The 20,032-nt window shown below is 42.9% G+C and overlaps 1 protein-coding gene across 1 annotated transcript in view; it reads right to left on the reverse strand.

Moving 5' to 3' along the window:
- Positions 1 to 19,246, reverse strand: part of CNIH3 (cornichon family AMPA receptor auxiliary protein 3) — an 86,729-nt gene extending 67,483 nt beyond the window's left edge. Inside the window, exon 1 of the mRNA XM_073338744.1 lies at positions 18,359 to 19,246. Coding sequence (XP_073194845.1) covers positions 18,359 to 18,439 — 81 coding nt within the window. The 5' untranslated portion in view covers positions 18,440 to 19,246. The remainder of the gene's footprint in view (positions 1 to 18,358) is intronic.
- Between the last annotated feature and the right edge of the window lie 786 nt (positions 19,247 to 20,032).

Genomic DNA, 20,032 nt, shown 5'->3' on the forward strand with positions numbered 1-20,032 from the left:
CCTAAACAGATTAGTGCCTGCAGAATACTGCATTACAGAAGAGGCTAAGTAATGGACTAATGTGAAATGTAATAAACGCAACCCCCATAACTAACACATGTTGTTAGTTGTCTGCTTTAGGCAATGCCTTTGGGGCTAAGATTGAAAATAGCAATTTCTCACCCTTGGGTGGTTTAAAACTGTTTTTGTCAGATTTCACATCAATAACTGTAGGGCACTTTCTTGCTCCATCTGATTTGAACTTCCTAATGCATCTGCCATGACTTAAAAACATATTTCTGAACTGAAAGCCAAATTCAGCCCTGGTGTAAGCAGGCACAATTTCTGTTGGTTCCAATCTGAATTGCACCAATTCACACCCAGCCACTTGGTCTTAATCTTTTCCTTGATATTAAATTCTAGGTTTGTTGTTTGGTTGTGCTAAGGAAAGAAGAGTATCAGGTTTAGTCCAACTACCAAACATGATTTTTAGCCTCTTAGGCACTAACTAGTATTTTAGCTAACTCAAAAGGCATGCAAATCTCATTTTACTTTCTCAGTGATTTAAGCTAACCTACTATGTCTTTTACATGGCATTACAGTATGTCAAATTAAAGACACATACTCACAATACAGGCTCAGTCTTGACCCTGCAAATATGATTTTAACAGCTTTGTCTACTCAAGAAAATTTGATGGCATAATTATACACATTCCTGTATTCTGGAATAAGAGTGTCCACACAGAAAGTTATACCGGTATGACTACAGTGGTATTGGTATGGTGGAAAATTTCCCCATGTAGAAATGACTGTATGGGCATACAAGCGTGGCAAGCAGCCTCAGCTACCGCAAAGTCAGATTTCCAAGCAAGTGGACAAGTGCAGTGCAAACTCCTAAGGATAATTATGTGGCAGTCAGTTAAAAGAATCCATCTGTTATTCTGAGAATGAAGAATTCTGTCATGAAAACCCAAGTCTTGGAAGTGTATAAGGATGTTTATTTTAAGGAATGCAATAGTATCCTTCAAAATAGCAATTTTTATCTTGAAGGACCCTGTCTCCATGTAAGTTATTAAATATTATTATTGTAACACTACAGGCAATACCTGGGAAAAGCAAAAAAAAATTTGGAAGTGAAAGGAATCCATATTCACTTGTCGTTATTGGTTGTGTCCAAGCCACTGGGAGTTTTCCAGCATCGTAAGATGGTTGAGAACATGATGTTCCCAGATGGCTGACTTGACAAGCAACAATTGACAGATTTTTGCAACTGCTGTGAAAAGGCCTTTTAAAAACTATCTTATCCAATGGTAATTGAAAGAGGAGGTTTCTCTGGCAGATATGGGATGACATTCCACCTCCTCGGCCCCAGCCACTGAAATATGTTCCTTGTTTACCCAGATGGCTGTCAAAATTGAAGGATTTCAACCTTCTCTGCGAGAGAGTGGGAGAAAGAGGATCCAGCTATTCACCAAATCCATCCAGAGAAATTCAGAAATTCTCTATACCTCCACCATAGTTTTAAACTCACTCATGGACTTCCACGTAACACCAAGTGAATTCAGCTGGGGAAATCAGCTGTGCACTGATAAACTGCTGTTCATTATGGAGATGAAAACAAGCAAGCTATGTGGAAGAGACGTTGCAAATATAGTTGTACGGAGCCTGTTCCTAAACAGGCTGATGATTTTACTTACTATATCTGCAGTCAGAATACATTTCAAACAAATTTCAAGTTGAGGAGGAATTTCTGAAGCCCAGACTGTCAGGTTTTTCTTTATTGGAGGGACTTCATCATATTGTTGTCACAGTTCTTCTATTATTAATTAATTATTATTATTTAGAAGCCTCCTATTACTACATTCAGTAGAGGGAAGCCAACAGTTTGTTGTAGAAAGTCGCATTACACAATGGGTGAAACACCTCCCTGGTGTAACTTAACTTTTTTTTAAAGAGTTCACAGGCAGCTATTAACTACACCCAGAAAACCCAAGGCAATACTTTATTGACTGCGCAGGTGACAACACATTGACATTACACATCAGGAAAGCCATGACTTATTGTTTATGAACTAGTTTACTCTGATGTTTGAATGCCACAAAATACCGTGAATTCCCAGGGACTGTCTCATGCTAGATGAGCAGGGAACTCATTCTTGTGTTATTCAACAATGCATTCTCCAACCAGTTTCTCTTCTCTCCTCCTGCCTGGAAAGCCCATAATAAAGATGGGTCTGAACCAAATACCCATACCCAAAAACACTGGAATTATGGGAAGTTCAAATCCACATCCAAACTTTGCAACTGACCCTAATTTCTATAATGGCACATACCAGAAACCCAGATCCCAATAACCCCAAATTCTGGGAAAATTTGGATTTTAACTTTGCAGCACAAGCAGCTAATAGAAGCCACTGGCATCAAAGAACACTGACCCCTGTGATGTGGCAGCAGTATTAACCATTCTGACAGTCATCCATACAGTGGGTCCATTAGCTTGAGCCAGGAGCGGGAGCTGTCCCCACCCCAGCTAAGGAGTACAGGGAGCTGCAGGGAACTGCTGTTAATCCAAGACAACAAGACAGGCAGAAAAGGGAGGGCTCCCCTTAGCTTTAGTATAAAAAGGGGAGCTGCATATCCCCCGGTTACTCCTTGTTTTATACCCCAGGCCCAGATCAGGAAGCTGCAGCCAGGAAATAAACAACTGAAATGTATTACCTACATATCTGTGCATCACAGGTTTATTACTAGAGGAAAGGAAATGTTCTTCTGCCCTTGTTTTCTCTCCCCATTCAAGATCATTTGCAGCTTATTTGTGCAATATGCTCTCGTGTAATACCACCACTTTCCTTTGTTTCTTTTTTTTTAAATCACACATAGAGTATATATCAATTATTCCCCATGGAACATCAAGGGAGAAAACAAATGCATAAAATCTACACTGTCTTTTCTTCCTGAGTTACATTCTTAGAAGGAAATGGAGTATTTTCTATATAAGGGTTCAAAAGCTAAGGGACATAATAACCCAAAGCTAAGAGTAAATGGGAAGCTTCTGCAGAATCACTTCAAGCAAAGGGTAATAAAGAGATGGAATAAGTTACTGGCCTAGGTGCAACCAGAGAAAATATTTGCAGGTGAAAACGGGAGGGAGAAGAGAGACCAGGAGAAGGAATTTTGTTCAGCGTAAGAAAGACAAAAATCATGGGAAAGAGGCAGGACAGCTAGTCAGTGCTGACCCTTAGCAAGTTTCCAGTCTCGCCCTCACAGCCCATTTAATCCCATCCATTTTCTTTTTTAAAAACTTCCAATATTTTGTTACTGATTATATTGTCTTAGCATTTATATTTTCTATTAAGTGAACACTTTAAACGTGACTTTGTCTCCCTTACATTAATCTTTTCTCTTCATTCACTTTGTTAGTTCCCTTATTATCTTCTCTGTCTTTCCAGTCTATTATCTCCTCAATATTATTTCTATATTGTGAACATTGTTCCTTCTCCTCCCACCCATCCCTTCCTCTTGTTTTCTTGTGTTGAGTTCTCTTCCTCCATTCACCAATGGTTTCATCTCTCTCCCAGGGCTGTCCTTTCAGGTGGGTGATGTGGGCAACCACCCAAGGCATTGTGGTCGGAGGGAGCTGTGGTCAAGAGGCAAGGAGCAGGGTGGGCCTGGGGTGTGATGCTGTGGAAGGGAGCTCAGGCCAATTGGGGGAGAGGAATCGGGGAGAGGCAGGGGAACCACGGTTGATGGGGGGATGGATGGGGAGGCAACGGAGGCCAGTTGCATGAAAATACAAGTTCACCCAGGGTGCCATTTTCCCTGAGGCTGACCCTGCTCTTTCCCCACTCTTTTCCTCTGTCTTGTGCTCCCATTCCCACTTTCTCACATATGCACTACTACCTTCCCCCAAATTCCAGCAAAATACACAAACATCTGAAGGTCCCCCAGACTCCACTCACACCTTTGGGGGCTGCCTCCCCCACACATCCATTCACACATACATGTAGGCTCCTGCACCCTAACCACACAGGACTCATTACACAGGCTCCCCCAAGAGAGTCCACATACACATATATTCAGCTTCACCTTACAGACTCATGCAGCCTCCTCTTCTCCACCTTTCTCCTCTTCCATTCCTATCCCCAGCACCAAGAATTTTTATGCTTATTATCCCCTCCTTCTTTCCTTGTCACTCACTCATGCTCATACATGTTCTCTCTTCTCCTTGTGACTGAGTGCTGGGACTGACACCCTGGTCACTTAAACACCAATTAATTCCCCTGCAGGGTGGACATGATGGGGCCTAATAAGTGGATTAGAATGGGCTGGGGAAGGAGTAATGATCAAATTGGCCCATTAACATAGTAAGCATAAGAAGCACAGGAGGGAAGTGCAGGGCAGAGAGAGAGGGGCAGGCTAGCAGAGCCAGAACTGAGAAGGACTGCTGAATAGAGAGATCTTTTCCCTTTTCTCTCCTTGGCAGAGAACTGAGGAGAAACTCAAAGTTGTAAATAATTATGGGGTATGGCTCAGTAAGGTGGTGGGAAGAGCAAATGAAAATACAACTGCGCTGGGGTGCTTGACAAATGAAGGTCTCCAAGTCTGTATAGACAGAGCAGAAGAAAGATGTCACCCTGTCACACTCCTCACCTCCTTCTTCTCCCCTCCATGTGCTCTCTATCCCCAGATTCCTTCCTGCCCAGGTGCTCTCTTCCCCACGCCCTACTCAACCTTCTGGTGCTTTGTAGTCCTTCCACGGTGGAGGAAAGGAGCCTATTGTGGGGCCCCAAAAGGAAGTGCTGAAGCATCTGTGCTTCTTCCTCCTCCAGCATCAAGGGAGCAGTTCCAGACAGAGCAGGAAGTGGATGAGAGACTCAAGGGAGCTTGGACGGCGGCATGGAGTGACCCACCACCTCTCAACTCTTTTAACAGGTCAAGAAGACTCTTTCTGGTGCGCACAAGGAGGACTGGCACCCTCAGAGACAGTTGGTAATTCCAACTAAGTATAGGGAAAAGCTCTTAAGCTTAGCCCATGATCACCCTCGTGGCCATGCTGGGGTGAACAGGACCAAGGACTGTTTGGGCAAGTTATTCCACTGGGAGGGTATGGGCAAGGACGTTTCAACCTATGTCCGGTCTTGTGAGGCATGCCAGAGGGTGGGAAAGCCCCAAGATCAGGTTGTGGTCCCTCTCCAGCCACTCCCCATCATTGAGGTTCCATTTCAGCATGGATATTGGATATTCTGGGTCCTTTCCCTAAGAAGACACCCAGAGGAAAGCTGTACATACTGACTTTCATGGATTTTGCCACCTGATGACCAGAAGCAGTAGCACTAAGCAACACCAGGGCTAAAACCATGAGATGACATTGACAGAAAGACATTTTTGCCAAGGTAGGTTGGCCCTCTGATATCCTTACAGATCCGGAACTAACTTCCTGGCAGGGACCATGAAAAGTCTTTAGGAAGCTCATGGGGTAAACCACTTGGTTGCCACCCCTTATCACCATCAAACAAATGGCCTAGTGGAAAAGTTTAATGGGACTTTGGGAGCCATGATACGTAAATTTGTGAATGAGCCCTCCAATAATTGGGACCTAGTGTTGCAGCAGTTGCTCTTTGCCTATAGGGCTGTACCACATCCCAGTTTGGGATTTTCCCCCTTTGAACTCATTTATGGCCACAAAGTTAAGGGGCCATTACAGTGGGTGAAACAGCAATGGGGCGGGGGGGGGGGTTACATCTTCTCCAGGAACTAACATTTTGGACTTTGTAACCAACCTGGAAAACACCCTCAAAGACTCTCTAGCTCTTGCTTGAGAAAGCCTACAGGATGCTCAGCAAGAGCAAAAGGTTTGGTATGATAAACATGCCAGAGAGTATTCCTTCAAAGTAGGTGACCAAGTCATGGTCCTGAAAGTGCTCCAGGCCAATAAGATGGAAGCTTCGTGGGAAGGGCCATTTATGGTCCAAGAGTGCCTGGGAGCTGTTAATTATTTCACAGCATTCCCAGACCCCACCCAAAAACCTAAAGTATACCATGTTAATTCTCTAAAGCTCTTTTATTCCTGAGAAATCAAGGTTCTCCAGTTTACAGCTCAGGAGAGAGATGATGCTGTGTGACCTGAAGGAGTCTACTATGAAGGAACAAACAATGATGGCGTGGAAGAAGCGAGCCTTTCTATGGCCCTTGGGCGTAAGCAGCGACAGCAAATCCAGGAGCTGTGCACCAACTTTGTGCCAATGTTTTCAGGACAGACAGGACAGGACCAGGACCCCAGGACAGACAGACCAGGACAGACAGACCAGGTGTACCACTCCATTGACACAGGTGATGCTCGCCCAATTAGAGCCCAACCCTACCGGATGGCTCCTCAAGACAAAACTGTAATAGAAAGGGAGATCAAGGACATGTTACAGATGGGTGTAAACTGCCCCTCTGAGAGTGCATGGGCCTCTCTAGCGGTTCTGGTTCCCAAACCAGATGGGGAAATCTGCTTTTGTGTGGACTACTGTAAACTAAATGCTGTAACTCGCCCAGAAAACTATCCAATACCATGCACAGATGAGCTATTGGAGAAACTGGGACGTGCCCAGTTCATCTCCACTTTAGACTTAATTAAAGGATACTGGCAAGTGTTGCTAGGTGACCCAACCAAGGAAAGGTCAGCCTTCATCACTCACGTAGGGCTGTATGAATTTAATGTGCTCCCTTTTGGACTGCGAAATGCACCCGCCACTTTCCAGAGACTGGAAGATAATCTTCTGGCTGGATTTGGGGAATTTGCAGTCCCTACCTCAACGATGTGGCTATATTCTCAGATTCATGGGCAGAATACCTGGAACACCTCCAAGCTGTCTTCCAGTGCATAAGGGAGGCAGGATTAACCGTTACGGCCAAAAGTGTCAAATAGGCCTAAATAGGGTAACTTACCTTGGACACCAGGTGGGTCAAGGTACTATCAACCCCCTACAGGCTAAGGTAAATGCTATCCAAAATTGGCCTGTCCCTAAGTCAAAGAAGCAGGTCCAAACCTTCTTGGGCTTGGCTGGGTGTTACTGATGATTTGTACCACACTACAGCCAAATTGCCACCGCACTGATAGACCTGACCAGGAAAAAAATGCCAAATGCTGGACTGAAAAGTGTCAGAAAGCTTTAAATCAGCTTAAGGCGGCCCTTATGTCTGACCCTGTACTGAGGGACCCGGACTTTAACTAACCATTCGTTGTACCACAGATGCGTCTGAGTGTGGTGTAGGACCAGTTTTAATGCAGGAAGGACCAGATCAACAATTCTATCCTGTCATTTTCCTCAGCAAAAAACTTTCTGAGAGGGAAAGCCACTGGTCAGTCTCAGAAAAAGAATGCTATGCCATTGTGTATGCGCTGGAGAAGCTACGCCCATACATCTGAGGATGGTGCTTCCACCTACAGACTGACCATGCTGCACTGAAGTGGCTTCACAAAAGAGACTAATAAAAAACTTCTTTGGTGGAGTTTAGCTCTTCAAGACTTTGATTTTGAAATACAACACATTTCAGGAGCCTCTAATAAAGTGGCTGATGCACTCTCTCGAGAAGGTTTCCCAGAATCAGCCAAGTAAAAATGTCCCTGCATTCTAAGTCATTGTAGTCCTTGAAACGTAAAAAGAACTGTTTAGTTCATCATGTAATTATTAGTAAAATTAGAGGTGCATGTATCTTATTATCTCTGTTTTCCTAAAGCTCCAGGAAGAAATCCCAGCCGGTGTGGACCGGACCTGAACCAGTCTGGCCAGCACCGTCTATGATGGCGGGGAGGGTGATCAATAAACCGGGGGATAACTCCCTTTGATGGATACCCAGCCAGCCAGTTAGCTATAAAATTCCTCTTGGTAGCTGTTCTTTACTTGCTTTATCTGTAAAAGAATTAAAAGTCCCCCAGGTAAAGAAAAAAAGTGGGCATCTGACCAAAAGAGCCAATGGGAAGGCTAGAATTTTTTAAAATGGGAAAAGAAACTTTCCCTTTGTTTGTTGTTCTCTGGGCTGCAGGGATGGAGCAGCAATGCTGCAAACAGAAATGCTGTTCAAGGTTTGAAACAGGTATGAAAAAATATTTTCCATACCTAAAATAATTTGGATAGGGAATGTTTAGTTAGACACTATCAGGTTGATTTCTTATTTTGGCTTGTGGATCTCTTCTGTGTTAACCTCTGATGCTTTTGTTTGCTTGTAACCTTTAAGCTGAACCCCCAAGAAAGCTAGTTTGGGTGCTTAATTTTTGGAATTATTCTTTTAAAATCTAGCAAATGCCTAAATTCCAGATGTATTTTCTTTCTTTTCTTTTCTTTCTTGGCATGACAGAGTGGGGATTCAGCCTTGACTGGGGCCTTTCAGGGAAAGGTTTCAAGATCTTTCCATTTTTTCCTCTCCATCCACAGGGCATGCAGAGTTGGGTGTGGACATCACCAAGGGAAGGAAAACACATGTTTGCTCGAGCAGTGGTTGCACCTGGGTTATGGGAGGAGGGCAATCAAAGATGAGCATAGACATAAATAAGAAGAAAGGGATTAGGTGGGTAAAGCAGGAAGGTGAGGTTAAGATAACCACAGAAGTGGCAAGTATGCTGGTCTTAAAACATCTTCCTGTTCTATCCCTCCAGTCGCTTATGTTCTCATGAAACACATTCGTGTAATTAAAGGGATATGGTCTAGTTCAGGAATGAGGTTAGCCTTGAACTTGTATCCAAACAGAAATGGCATCTCTGAGGATATGTTGTAATCGCTGAGTTAGTAATAGTAATGGCAGGTGATGGTTGAAGTGCATGTAACCAAATGATCTTGGTAGAATTTTCACCATTTCTGTCTTTCTCTACCCATCCTGTGAATGTATAAAAGAGCTTTAGTCTTCTGGGCTGTCAATATGTGAGCAAGGAGTTCTCTTTAAAATTTTATTAAGGGGAGGAAAAAATCATGCATGGAGATGTTAGCTATGAATCTACACTACTTAGCCAGCACTCTTAACTTGAAAACATAATAACAAGACGGAACATTGACTTTAAACATTCAAACACTTAAAGAGTGACTCACAGCATGAAGATGGTTGGCATTTAAATTTTTAGGAAATTGAACTTTACTGCATCTAAACAGCTGGCCCATATAACAACACTTGACATTTACATAGTATCTATCATCAAAGAATCATAAAGGACTGTACAAACAGTATTGCCAATTGTCTCCATTTCTTCCAGAGTTGTCACAATATTTGGTATTTTTCTTAAAGCTCCAGTTCCTGGATTCAAGTGATTAGGTGAGAGTCTCAGTTTGCTTTCTTTTTTCTTTTTATAAAGTAAGTTTCTAGCCCTTCTAGTTGCAAAATAAAACTTGAAAATGTGACCAGAGAGCAATCTAAAATCTCAAAAATCAGAAGGCAAATAACTCTAACTTTATTTTTTTTAAATCATTTTTTTTTTAAATCCAGTTATGATTTTGGTGGCCTGAGACATTATATTTGAATGCTTGGGATTGGCAATGCTGCAAATTATTCAGAAAGCATCACATCCCCATGTGAGGCAGGTAAGTATGATATTCATTATTTAAAAAGGGAAAATTGAGGCACATAGAGATTAGGTGACTCACCAGGTGACAAAGTAGAATCAGTGGGGGAGATGGAACAGAATCCAGGAATCCCGGCTCCCAGTCTAACCACTAGATAACACTGCCGCCTAGCTGTCCACCATTTTCCTATTCAGTAAAAATCATTAAATTCTCAACAATTATGTTTTTAGCAGGGGTGTCATGCAACTCTTTTCAGTGGGATGATTACTGTATTCTGTATTTGCTGCTTCTAGTAATTAACCCTTAAAGAATGCCCAATTGCCACATCAAAAGAAGTTAATACAAAATTACCAGGGATTAAAGCAAAAGAAGGAGATGCTGATCTCCTGGGCTGTATGCTGCTCTACCAGAACAAAGGAGCCTCCTTGTTGCCCATTGTTTCAGTATGCATATAGAATATGGTGACCAGATGTCCCGATTTTATAGGGACAGTCCTGATATTTGTGGCTTTGTCTTATATAGGTGTCTGTTACCCCCCACCCCCCATCCCGATTTTTCACCCTTGCTGTCTGGTCACCCTAGTATAGAAAATCCAAATGTGAAACAGCAAAGCATAATGCAGAGGAGAGTTTATAATGTTCTTCACTTCTAATAGCATAAAATCATTTTAACTGCACTATATGAAGCAGAACTTTACTTTAGGGATATAATTGATAACGGTTCTATTAAAGGGCACTGTACATCATACAATATTAGAATGGAACTAGCCTGTCTGGGTAACAATATTGTAAAAGTGCTGAATTAGGAACTGTCTTTGTGGTAATATAAATACATGAGACAGGACACAAGGAAGCCAGAGAGAAAGCTCATACATTTTTAGTATCACTGTGACTATGTGTGGCACGTAATTGCTGAAGTATCAACTGGCAGGGCTGGAGGAGGTTATTGTTTGATGGCTCCATTCCTTCCTGTGTTGTGTCAAAGGTTGGTGTTGACAGCTCCTCACTCACCCCAAAGATTTTCTCATACAAAGTCCCTAAGGTTGGATTCTGTCACCCTTCCTGTGCAATATGTAGGCCACTAGAAAAGACCGAAAGATATTTGGGAATACCATGGTTGTCAGTAGCAATATTGCTCATAAGTGAGCTGTGCTGTCAAAGAAGCTGGGGAAGGAAGAGAGGTCAAGGAGTTGACAATCCTTGTGGATGCCCCAATATCTAGAGGGCTAGGATCAAGATTCTCCACTGACTCTCACGCTCCTTCGGGGGTAAGTATTCTTAATCCATTGAACAGGCACAACAATGGTAGTGCAGACGTCCCCATTTACTGGAAAGATGTTTGATAAAAAGATCTTTTGTATTTAGAAGAAAAATCAACTGTAAAACACGGGATCCATTTTATAATTGAATTAAGACATTCTAGGGGTGAATTAACATACACCTCGTATGGTTGAAGATGCAAATCTGTACAACAGGTGCCTATAACTTCACTCCTCCCAACCCATCTGAGAGGTGTGTTAATGGCCCAATAAAACGTGGCACTGGTGTTGCCCTGCTTATTAGGAAACACTGTAATAATAAACATATTGCTTGTGCTTTTAAAAAAATATTAAACCAACTAAGAGGAAAAATCCCAGCAATAAACAGATTTTCCTTCTAAATCCAACATAAATTCAAATACAGTGTTGGCCAGTGTTCAAATTATAACAGTTCTATGTGACTCCAATAAAAATGCACATAAGTCTCCACAGAATAATTCATGGCTCATTGATGATGAAGTGGCTGTGACTTGGGAAGCATCTGGCGCTACTTGTAAGCTCAAGATGGTTACCCGCTCACAATTTAGAATCTCTCCCCAGAATAATCTCGATGTGCACAGTTCAAACATACACACTGGCTTTTTTTTTCTGGCCCCATTAAATCATTTTACTATTTTTAATTTTGCGACAAATCATAAATCCTTCAGCTGATTTATTTATTTAAATGAGACAAAGTAAACAAATTGAAATCTATTTCTTTTTTCAAGATACAAAATTTATTTGTCTATTATATTGATGCTGTTAGGGCTGCTAAAGTCAGCATTAATATGAGAAACTTTTGCAAAGGTGGTTATTAGCTGACTATTAAAATGTATTATGGTCAGCCCAGCCTGGAGGTGCTCTGCCTTTTCAGAGCCTTGAGAGAAGGTGGCATTCCGTTTTCAATCTGTCTCATTCCTTAAATGGGAGAGGTTAGGAAATCTGCAGGGATCAATGGGCTCAGCCACTGAGAGGGAAGAGAAGGGAAGAAAAATCCTCAACAAACAGGTACAAAACAGGCAGTGGCAGTGTAACTATTCTGTCCATGTGCCTCAACCTTGACCCACCCTTGCCTTAACTCCAAAGAATCGTAAAGTGTACTCAGATAAATTAATCAATCATTAAGGGATGGTATTAACCATATATAATTGGAAGTAAATTCCAGGCTAACCTCAAGCTCTTAAGGAAATAACTTTCATTCCAACACATACTCTAATGCATTGCAAATAATTTGAACCAAGATGACTGGCAACTTCTACATAGGAGAGGCCCAGGGTTAAGCTAGTTCACAGATCACTGTAACCATTTCCAGGTAAGACATCTACCCTCCATGCCATGGCTAAAGAAATAGGTGAGGCATAATATGTGAAAAATACTGACCTGCTCTTATATGGCTGGTTACTAAAGTACACCGATTACCTGCAATGAACTATTGACTTCCCTAACAGCACAGAACTTTAAGACATCCCCTTCTGCTTTTTTCATCCACCTCCAAAGTTAAGCTTATGCAGGTTGACAAAAATTAAAAAAAGCCAGAGCTTAAGGGAGTTAGCTGTCTAACAGCCATTGAATTCAAAGAGTTGAGTACCTAACTCTCTCAGATGCCTTTGAAAATCCAAGCATAAACTACTAAAAATTGAATTCCAATAAAATTAAATCTATACCAGCAAGAAAATACAGAATGATTAATAACAAAATTATATATATACACAAAGCACCTTCCACTGGAAGATCTCAAAGCATTTTGAAGATATAAATTGACCAAGACCACACGCAGCATCCCTGAGAATTTAATTCTATTATCCACATTTAACAGATAGGAAACTGAGGCATAGAAAGATATAAATGGCTTGCCCAGTAATCACATAGTGAGTCAGCAGCAGAGCTAGGCACAGAACAGAGGATTCCTGAATCATACCTCCTTGCTGTTATCACTCCTTATCTTCAATTAAAACTGAAATGCCAGCTTTAATCCATATCACTGTGTAAAGGTATGTAGGATTAATAACTGCCCCCATAATGTCTAGGCACAACATGGGGAGGGGGAAATGCATCATAAATAATCAGTGCTGCCACACCCAATGGCTTGAAGGGGATTCCATCATATACAGGGTTTACAGTTTGGTTCACTGGCTCTCAGCACCCCCACGATAAAAGTTGTTCTAGCACCACTGTCACAAATATAACTGCAAATGTATATTTGTGGTTTTAAGTCAGGCTCAGAACTATAGGAATGTTATTTTTAAGGATTAATGTTTTTCCCCTCTCCCTCCTCTCTCTTAAAAAAATATGACATTAAATATAAGGGAAAGGAATGTGGATTGTCATGCTTTGGGGTCTTATTCTCCTGCCCCAGGATACAAGTAACTCCCATTGATTTGAAAGATTGTTACTTTTGCCATCCCAGAGAACTAGGCCAATGGAGTCCTCTGTTTGGACCTAAGGTTGTTTGGACCTAAGATTGTAGCAAAATACCCCCTATGCTTAGGTGATGTTATGTTATTCTTTATGCAAGCATTGAATAACCCTACTTGCTCTCTACATATATATTCCATATTGTGAAATGAGTTTTGTCCATTAAAATTGTATTCTTAATATAGTCTTACATAGTACTGAGTGCTAAATACTGTTATGCATTCACATGCATTCACACTCCATTAATGCCAAAGAAACATGGTGGTGTGATTTCAAAATTGTATATAATTAATTACTGTTAATAGTACAGTACTTTGTATTTACGAATTGTTACTAAGTTGTACTATTAAAAAAAGACATTTTGAAAAAAGCCATGCTCTGCATTGATAACATAGCCTTTAATGTGACAAACCTGAAAGCAGAAGCATCTTTCATCTTAAAACATTTGAAAGAGGATGGCCCCACTTATGGATGTTCAAATACAGTAATCTGAAGTGAGTGTCAAAATTGTAGGACTTTGTATGAGGGAGTCGCATTTCAAGTAGCTGGGAATAAACATCAATTTAGACATCTTGGGGCACATTCAATCCAAGTGTAACTTCACTGAAATCAATGGAGTTATACCAGGGATGAGTGTGGCACCTTATGTCCTGTTGGGAACTCAAAAAGACTTAACATAGCTTAGATAAATGTTAACCTGCCAGCGGAATCCTAACTGAGGGTAGTAGGTAAGGACAAAGAGTAATCCTGATTTGGATAGTTGGAAAGTTGCTTAAAAGGAGCAGCAATGAGAGCTGAGATTTAGGAGGAGATAGAGTCAGCTTTGATCTTTAGTGAAGAGGATGACCTTGTTCTACTGGGTTAATAACTAAATCAGAAAAATCTACAGAACTATACAGCAAATGGACCAAATTCAGCTATCAGTTACACTATGCAACTCTACTGAAGTCAGCTGAGTTGCAAGAGTGCAGCTGAGAGCAGAATTTGGCCAAATATATACATACGGAGGCTATTTCAGCTAGTAATTCAAAATAGAGGGATATATTCTAGTTTGTTACATTTTTGCAATGTTTTACAATCACATAGAGTATATCTTGATGGGCAAAGGTGAGTTTTTCAGTTGAGTTATCTCAATCAAATTAGGTTAACATGACTAAAAAGCCCCATTAAAATGCAGGCTAACACATTTGAAGCCATGCTCCCACCAGACAACAACACAGCCAACTAACAAGGCTTCATACATGATAGCTCAATTGTGTTAACATGATTGAAAAATCCTATTAAGATGCAGGCTAACTGGACATACCCATACAGAGTCCATGTAGACATCCCAGCTTGTCATATTTTAACATTTAGAATTATTTTTGTAATATTTGTTACATCGGACATTTATTATCTATGGGCCAAATTGCCCTACCCTTCCTTACACTGAGTAGTACCTTACTCCACGTGAAGTCCCACTGAATTCAAAGTAACTATTCAAGGAGTAAGGTACAACAAAACATAAGCAAGTGTTTCACAATCTGGCCCTATAAGAGATCTTGAACAAGCTCTGGGAAATATTTTAGGACCTGCGTACGTTAACCTTATGAAAAAGACATATAGAATTTGAAAAGGACTCTAAGCCACTAGGGGTCTGCAAAAATTACTCTAAACATCAACAGAATTTCACAGAAAATGCTAACCTTTCCATAGACTATTTTTAATCATCATATAGCAGGAATATAATTTTCTATTAAATTCTATAAAATGATTAAAAGAAACTTATAGAGAAGTCATCTTCTCTTCCACCTTCTCTAGTACTTTTACACAAGAGCAGGTCAGAGTGTCCATAATACAGAATGACTTTAGTACTATGTTATTCCAAATAAAAATAATCTGAGAGGTGTGATGATTGCCATGCCATGGAGACCTGGATTTAAGTCTTAGTATTATGAAGTGCATTGACAGTGTGAATTTTCAGTACTTTTTCATCACTAATTTAGCATCTGTGAAATTTCAATAGTGATAACAACAGTATCACTAGTGTAAACCATGCACAGGATTTGTTTGAATCAATGGATCATCTAACTATAGAGTTCTTTCCATGCAAGCAGACATTGGGAGTATTGCAGGGACAGTGCACTCAGCCCTTAGGTAGGAAAGATAGTATTGACCCTTCAGATAATTAACAGAGTTTCTGAAGTCTACATTGCATCTAGATTTTATTTTCACACACTTCAAATAATTTACGTTAAATACTATATATCTTTATTAGCTCTCCCTCACTAGGATGCTGCAAGTATCAATGTTTCTAAAGAACTTTTAGCATCTCAGATAAAAAGCACTATGGAAGTAAAAAATAAATAAAAAATAACACAATAGCCTTTGTTAGTCTTTGCTTTTATTTTAGTTTCACAGTTCCTAGGCACTACAGTAACACTAATAATAATTATACAAACCATTAGTACAGTTTGACGTGTTTAGCATGAGGTACAGGATGAAAATGAGAACTTTAATTTTATTCTGAACCACTATGGATTCATTCTAAAAACTTCCCGAAGACTCAAATTTTAGATCTGGCTCTGAATGCCACCACAAAGTCTGAATATGGGATTTTGTTCTGGTTCTTTAAAATAATTCCAAAATTAAGATTCAGGTTCAGCTTTTGAATCTCCCAACCCCTTTTAAACATTAGTGAGTGTTTGGGTGTTGGGTCAATCTTTAGTTTAGTCATAGTAGCCAAACTGCCTAAAGAGACTTACAATCAAGCCATCTTAATGGTTAAAAAGATCCTTTGTTGTGAATTTGAGAATCCATTTGGAATACATCAACTCTCCATTATAAATATATAAGAACCAAAGTCAGATTCTGGGGAAAAGATGGGAAGGTTTCTGCACTGACATATTTAGAATAAAAGACTAAATATATTGCATCATATACCCTCATCTTCCAGTGAAATCTCATAAGAAATTGGAGTATTACTGTTCTCATTATGGGAATAATTAAAGCTCTGTCAGGTTTTTTATATATATACGGAAGGCACATTTAAAAATTGGTGGGGGTTTAATCTTCTGTTATTCTATTACTTTCATAAACCGCTTATTTAAGTAATATTATTTGTTATCATTCTACAAGAAGAGACTAGGCTAATTTCAGTTCTATTACACTGGAGAAAACTGAGTAGTTCTACTGATTTACACCAGTTCATCAGAACAGTTTGGCCCAGTAGCTGCAGGTGCTCTATGTTTTTATAGAGGTAGTGCCTGTCACAAAACTTTTACAGTTGCATTAACACATAGACCCCTCGTTACTGCACCTGTATTATGTTAGAATGATCAGGTTTCAAAAATTGTTTGGACTATATAGACATGTTTATCTTTTCACTTAATATTCCTGAAATGCTTAAACAGACCTTAATTAGCAGCTCTATCCTTCCCATGTTTCATTAATAATAAATCCTAAATCCCTCTATCCTGCTCCATCAGACATCTGTTCCATAAGCTCTATATGGTGCTTTCTCCCTTTTCCAGGTTATTTTGCTTTATCCTATCTGGTCCCAGTGTAGTTCTTTTATGTCATTACGGAAATTATTAATTGTTATTAATATAGCACATCTTCATCCCAAAGGATTCCAAAACATGTAATAATTTTAAATTGATTGACAAATTATATATAGGGTTAACTATAACCCATTACTGAAACGCACCCTCCCTTCCATCTCCCCCTCCTTCACCCCTACCTGTTTAACACCACACAGCTACACAGTTAGGACAGGACATGAAGAACCCCATATCCATAATTGCAGGAGAATTAAAAGAAGGTGGAGAAAGGGGGCAATCTCATGTTAAATAAAATCACATTTTAACACAAATTTCCTCATCTATGTAGCTAGTGACACATTAGATTATTAAAACAGAAAAAAATGGAAACAATCTAATTTACTTTTCTTTATGTTCCCCCCATTCCTCCTTTCCTGGACAATGAAAATGACTAGCACTTTACTTCCCAGTTCTCATGGATTAGCATAATCAATGGGCCCAAGCCAGACACGGAGCCACTGAGCGCCCTTGATTTCCATAAAAGCCAATGGGCGTGGAGAGTGCTCAGCACTTTACAGGATCAGGCCCAGTATTCAGGGAACATGCCTTTCAAAGATCTCCTACTGTCATTTTTAAAAAATCCTGAGGCTCTTTTCACTGGTCTTTGGTCTCCTAAAAGCTTGTTTTACACAAACCCAACTCTAGGGGCACCTTTATCCTGAGGTTGCCTCTTCAGCCGAGTTGGAATTTGGATAGGAAACAAAGGTTCGCACACCTCCTCCAGCAAAAAGTCCCAGGGGGTCTTTAACAAGGGGTCAGGCCCTGGGCTTTACTGCTCAGCCAACAAAGGGCTGGCTCTGCCTCCGCTCATCTCCTGGCTGTGTAGCATCCCGGACAGGGCGCTGTAAATTACCCTTATCTTCAGCCAAAGGGTCCCACTTCTCCCTGTACACTGCGCAGACCTTCACCCTCAGCAGTGCCGCGGCTGGAGCGCTGGGAGCGTGGACAAGCCCCCGATTTAACTTTCCTACTCTGCAAAGTACCCGCCGCTCTCCCCCACCCTGCTCCTTTTCTCCTGCCTCCGTAACTCCGACCGCTTCGTCACGCCACGTGCGCTGAGCCCGGGGCCTCGGGACCTCCCCCAGCGCCCAGGCCAACAAAGCCACGTCCCGGAGGCACGAAGGAAAACTGGGGGGGGGGGGGGTGCTGTAAAGTCCCGTTTTCTTCAGCCCAAGAGTCCCACTTATCCCTCTGCCTTGGTCACCCGCTTCCTCTCCCCCCCCCCCCCCCCCCGCGCTCATCGGTTGTTTCCTTCCCTTTGTCGGGAATCGTTTCTAAACGCACCCACCACCGAGGCTGGCATTACCAGCATCTCCTAGTTATCGCTCCTTGACCCGTCGCAGCCCCGGGGGGCGACTGGGGCTGGGGATCTGAGCTGTCTCCTGCGCTCCCAGTAGCTGAGCCGGGCCGGGATCTTGGCGGCGTCTGACCTCCCTGCCCGGCAGCCAGGGGGCGATGGCGGCCCGGGGGGCGGGCGGGGGGCTGCTCCTGTCCCGGGCTTTGGGGGGCTGGGCGCTGTTGGAGGGAGGGGAGGGCGTGTCGGATACTCACATGCCAGATGGCGAAGAAGATGAGGGCGGCGCACAGCACCAGGGACAGCATGTAGCAAAAGGCAGCGAACGTGAAGGCCATGGTGAGGGGAGAACCCCCCCGCCGCACCCCCAATCAGGCAGAGAGGACCCCGGCGCCGCAGAGGAGAGACAACGCCAGAAATTCAAGGAGGGGGTGCCTCTTCCCTGCCTCCGGGGGAGACCCCCGCTCACTGCCGGGGCGCCCCCAAGCCCAGGAGACCCCGCTACCCCCAAAATAGAGACGGGAAAGGTTCTCACCCCCGCAAGGAAACAACAGAGAGGGGAGACTCTCCGCCCTGCTACACCCAGGGGGAGCCCGGCTTGGGAGAGCAGGGATCGGACCTCGGGAAAGGAGACGGGGAGCCAGGACAGGCAGGGAGCGGAGATTTCCCCCTCCCCGCCCCTCCAATGTCCCGGGGCCTTCCCAACGCGAGGCGGCGCTCAGCGACCCCACGGAACTAAGGGGACGGGACCCCCAGAGCGACCGGGGGGGGGCCCAAGGCAGAGGGCGAACCCGGAGCTGAGGGGCTCCCAGCGCACAGAAGAAGCCGCCGATCCGGGTGGGGGCTCTGGGGTGGGTCTCTCTGCTCCTCCCGGATCCGGACTGCGAGCGGTGCCCCCGCCGCTGCCCTCTCCTCCCGCTCCGCAGCTTTTCTCTGTTCCCTTCGGTCCCGCTCCGGCTCCGCTCCCCCGACGCTCAATCGCGCCCCCACTGGCCTCTCCTGTTACAATCCCAGGCTGGGGGCGCAGGGGAACCCCCCGCTCTGAGTCCCCCCGCTCAGTCCGCAGCAGCAGCTTTGAAGGAAATTCTCCACCTGCTGCTGGGTGAGGAGAAGGAGATGCGAGAGTCCTGGGATCTCCTCCCCTTCTCTCCTCCTTCCCCCCGCAGCCCTGCTCCTCGCACCCCACAGCAGCGGGAACCTGGGCCCTGAGCACGGCCACCAGCATCCCCCCCTCCACCGCGTGCAGATCTCTGGAGTTTTCATAAATCCCCAGGAAACCACATGCGTCCTGCAGGCTGCTGATTTTTCCACGATTCGTTGCTTCTCCTCTCTCCCCCTTCTCTCCCCACCACCCCTGTGTGTCTCTTCACTTCCAGGCTAGCTCAGGCTGTGGCGATCTGCAGGAGGAATGTTAATAAAACTAGCCCATAAGTGAGGTTTTAAACGTCTCACTAAAACATACACAGCAAAATCCACCACCCTCAGCGGGAGGTATTTAAAATAATGCTTTTAAATTATTCCCCTGAGGGCCCCTCCCTCCCGGATAAGAGGGAACTTTGCAAAGACGATCCTGAAATAAGGAAGAATAAGGAATCCAATGATGATCATTAGAGCATGGGGCATTTTACATGATGGAAGGCTGGGGATTCATCTGCCTAACAAAGCAATATTTTCTGTCACCGCTGCATCCTGTACTGCTGATGTGAATAGTTTATGATGCAAATAGAATAAGAACGTTCCTATTAATAGGCAGCAGGTTTAAAACAAACAAAAGGAAGTATTTTTTCACACAATTCACAGTCAACCTGTAGAACTCCTTGCCAGAGAATGTTGTGAAGGCCAAGACTATAACAGCATTCGAAAAAGAACTAGAAAAGTTCATGGAGGATAGGTCCATCAATTGCTACTAGCCAGGATGGGCAGGGATGGTG

This window comes from Lepidochelys kempii, chromosome 3 (genome assembly GCF_965140265.1).
Source record: "Lepidochelys kempii isolate rLepKem1 chromosome 3, rLepKem1.hap2, whole genome shotgun sequence".
Lineage (NCBI taxonomy): Eukaryota > Metazoa > Chordata > Testudines > Cheloniidae > Lepidochelys > Lepidochelys kempii.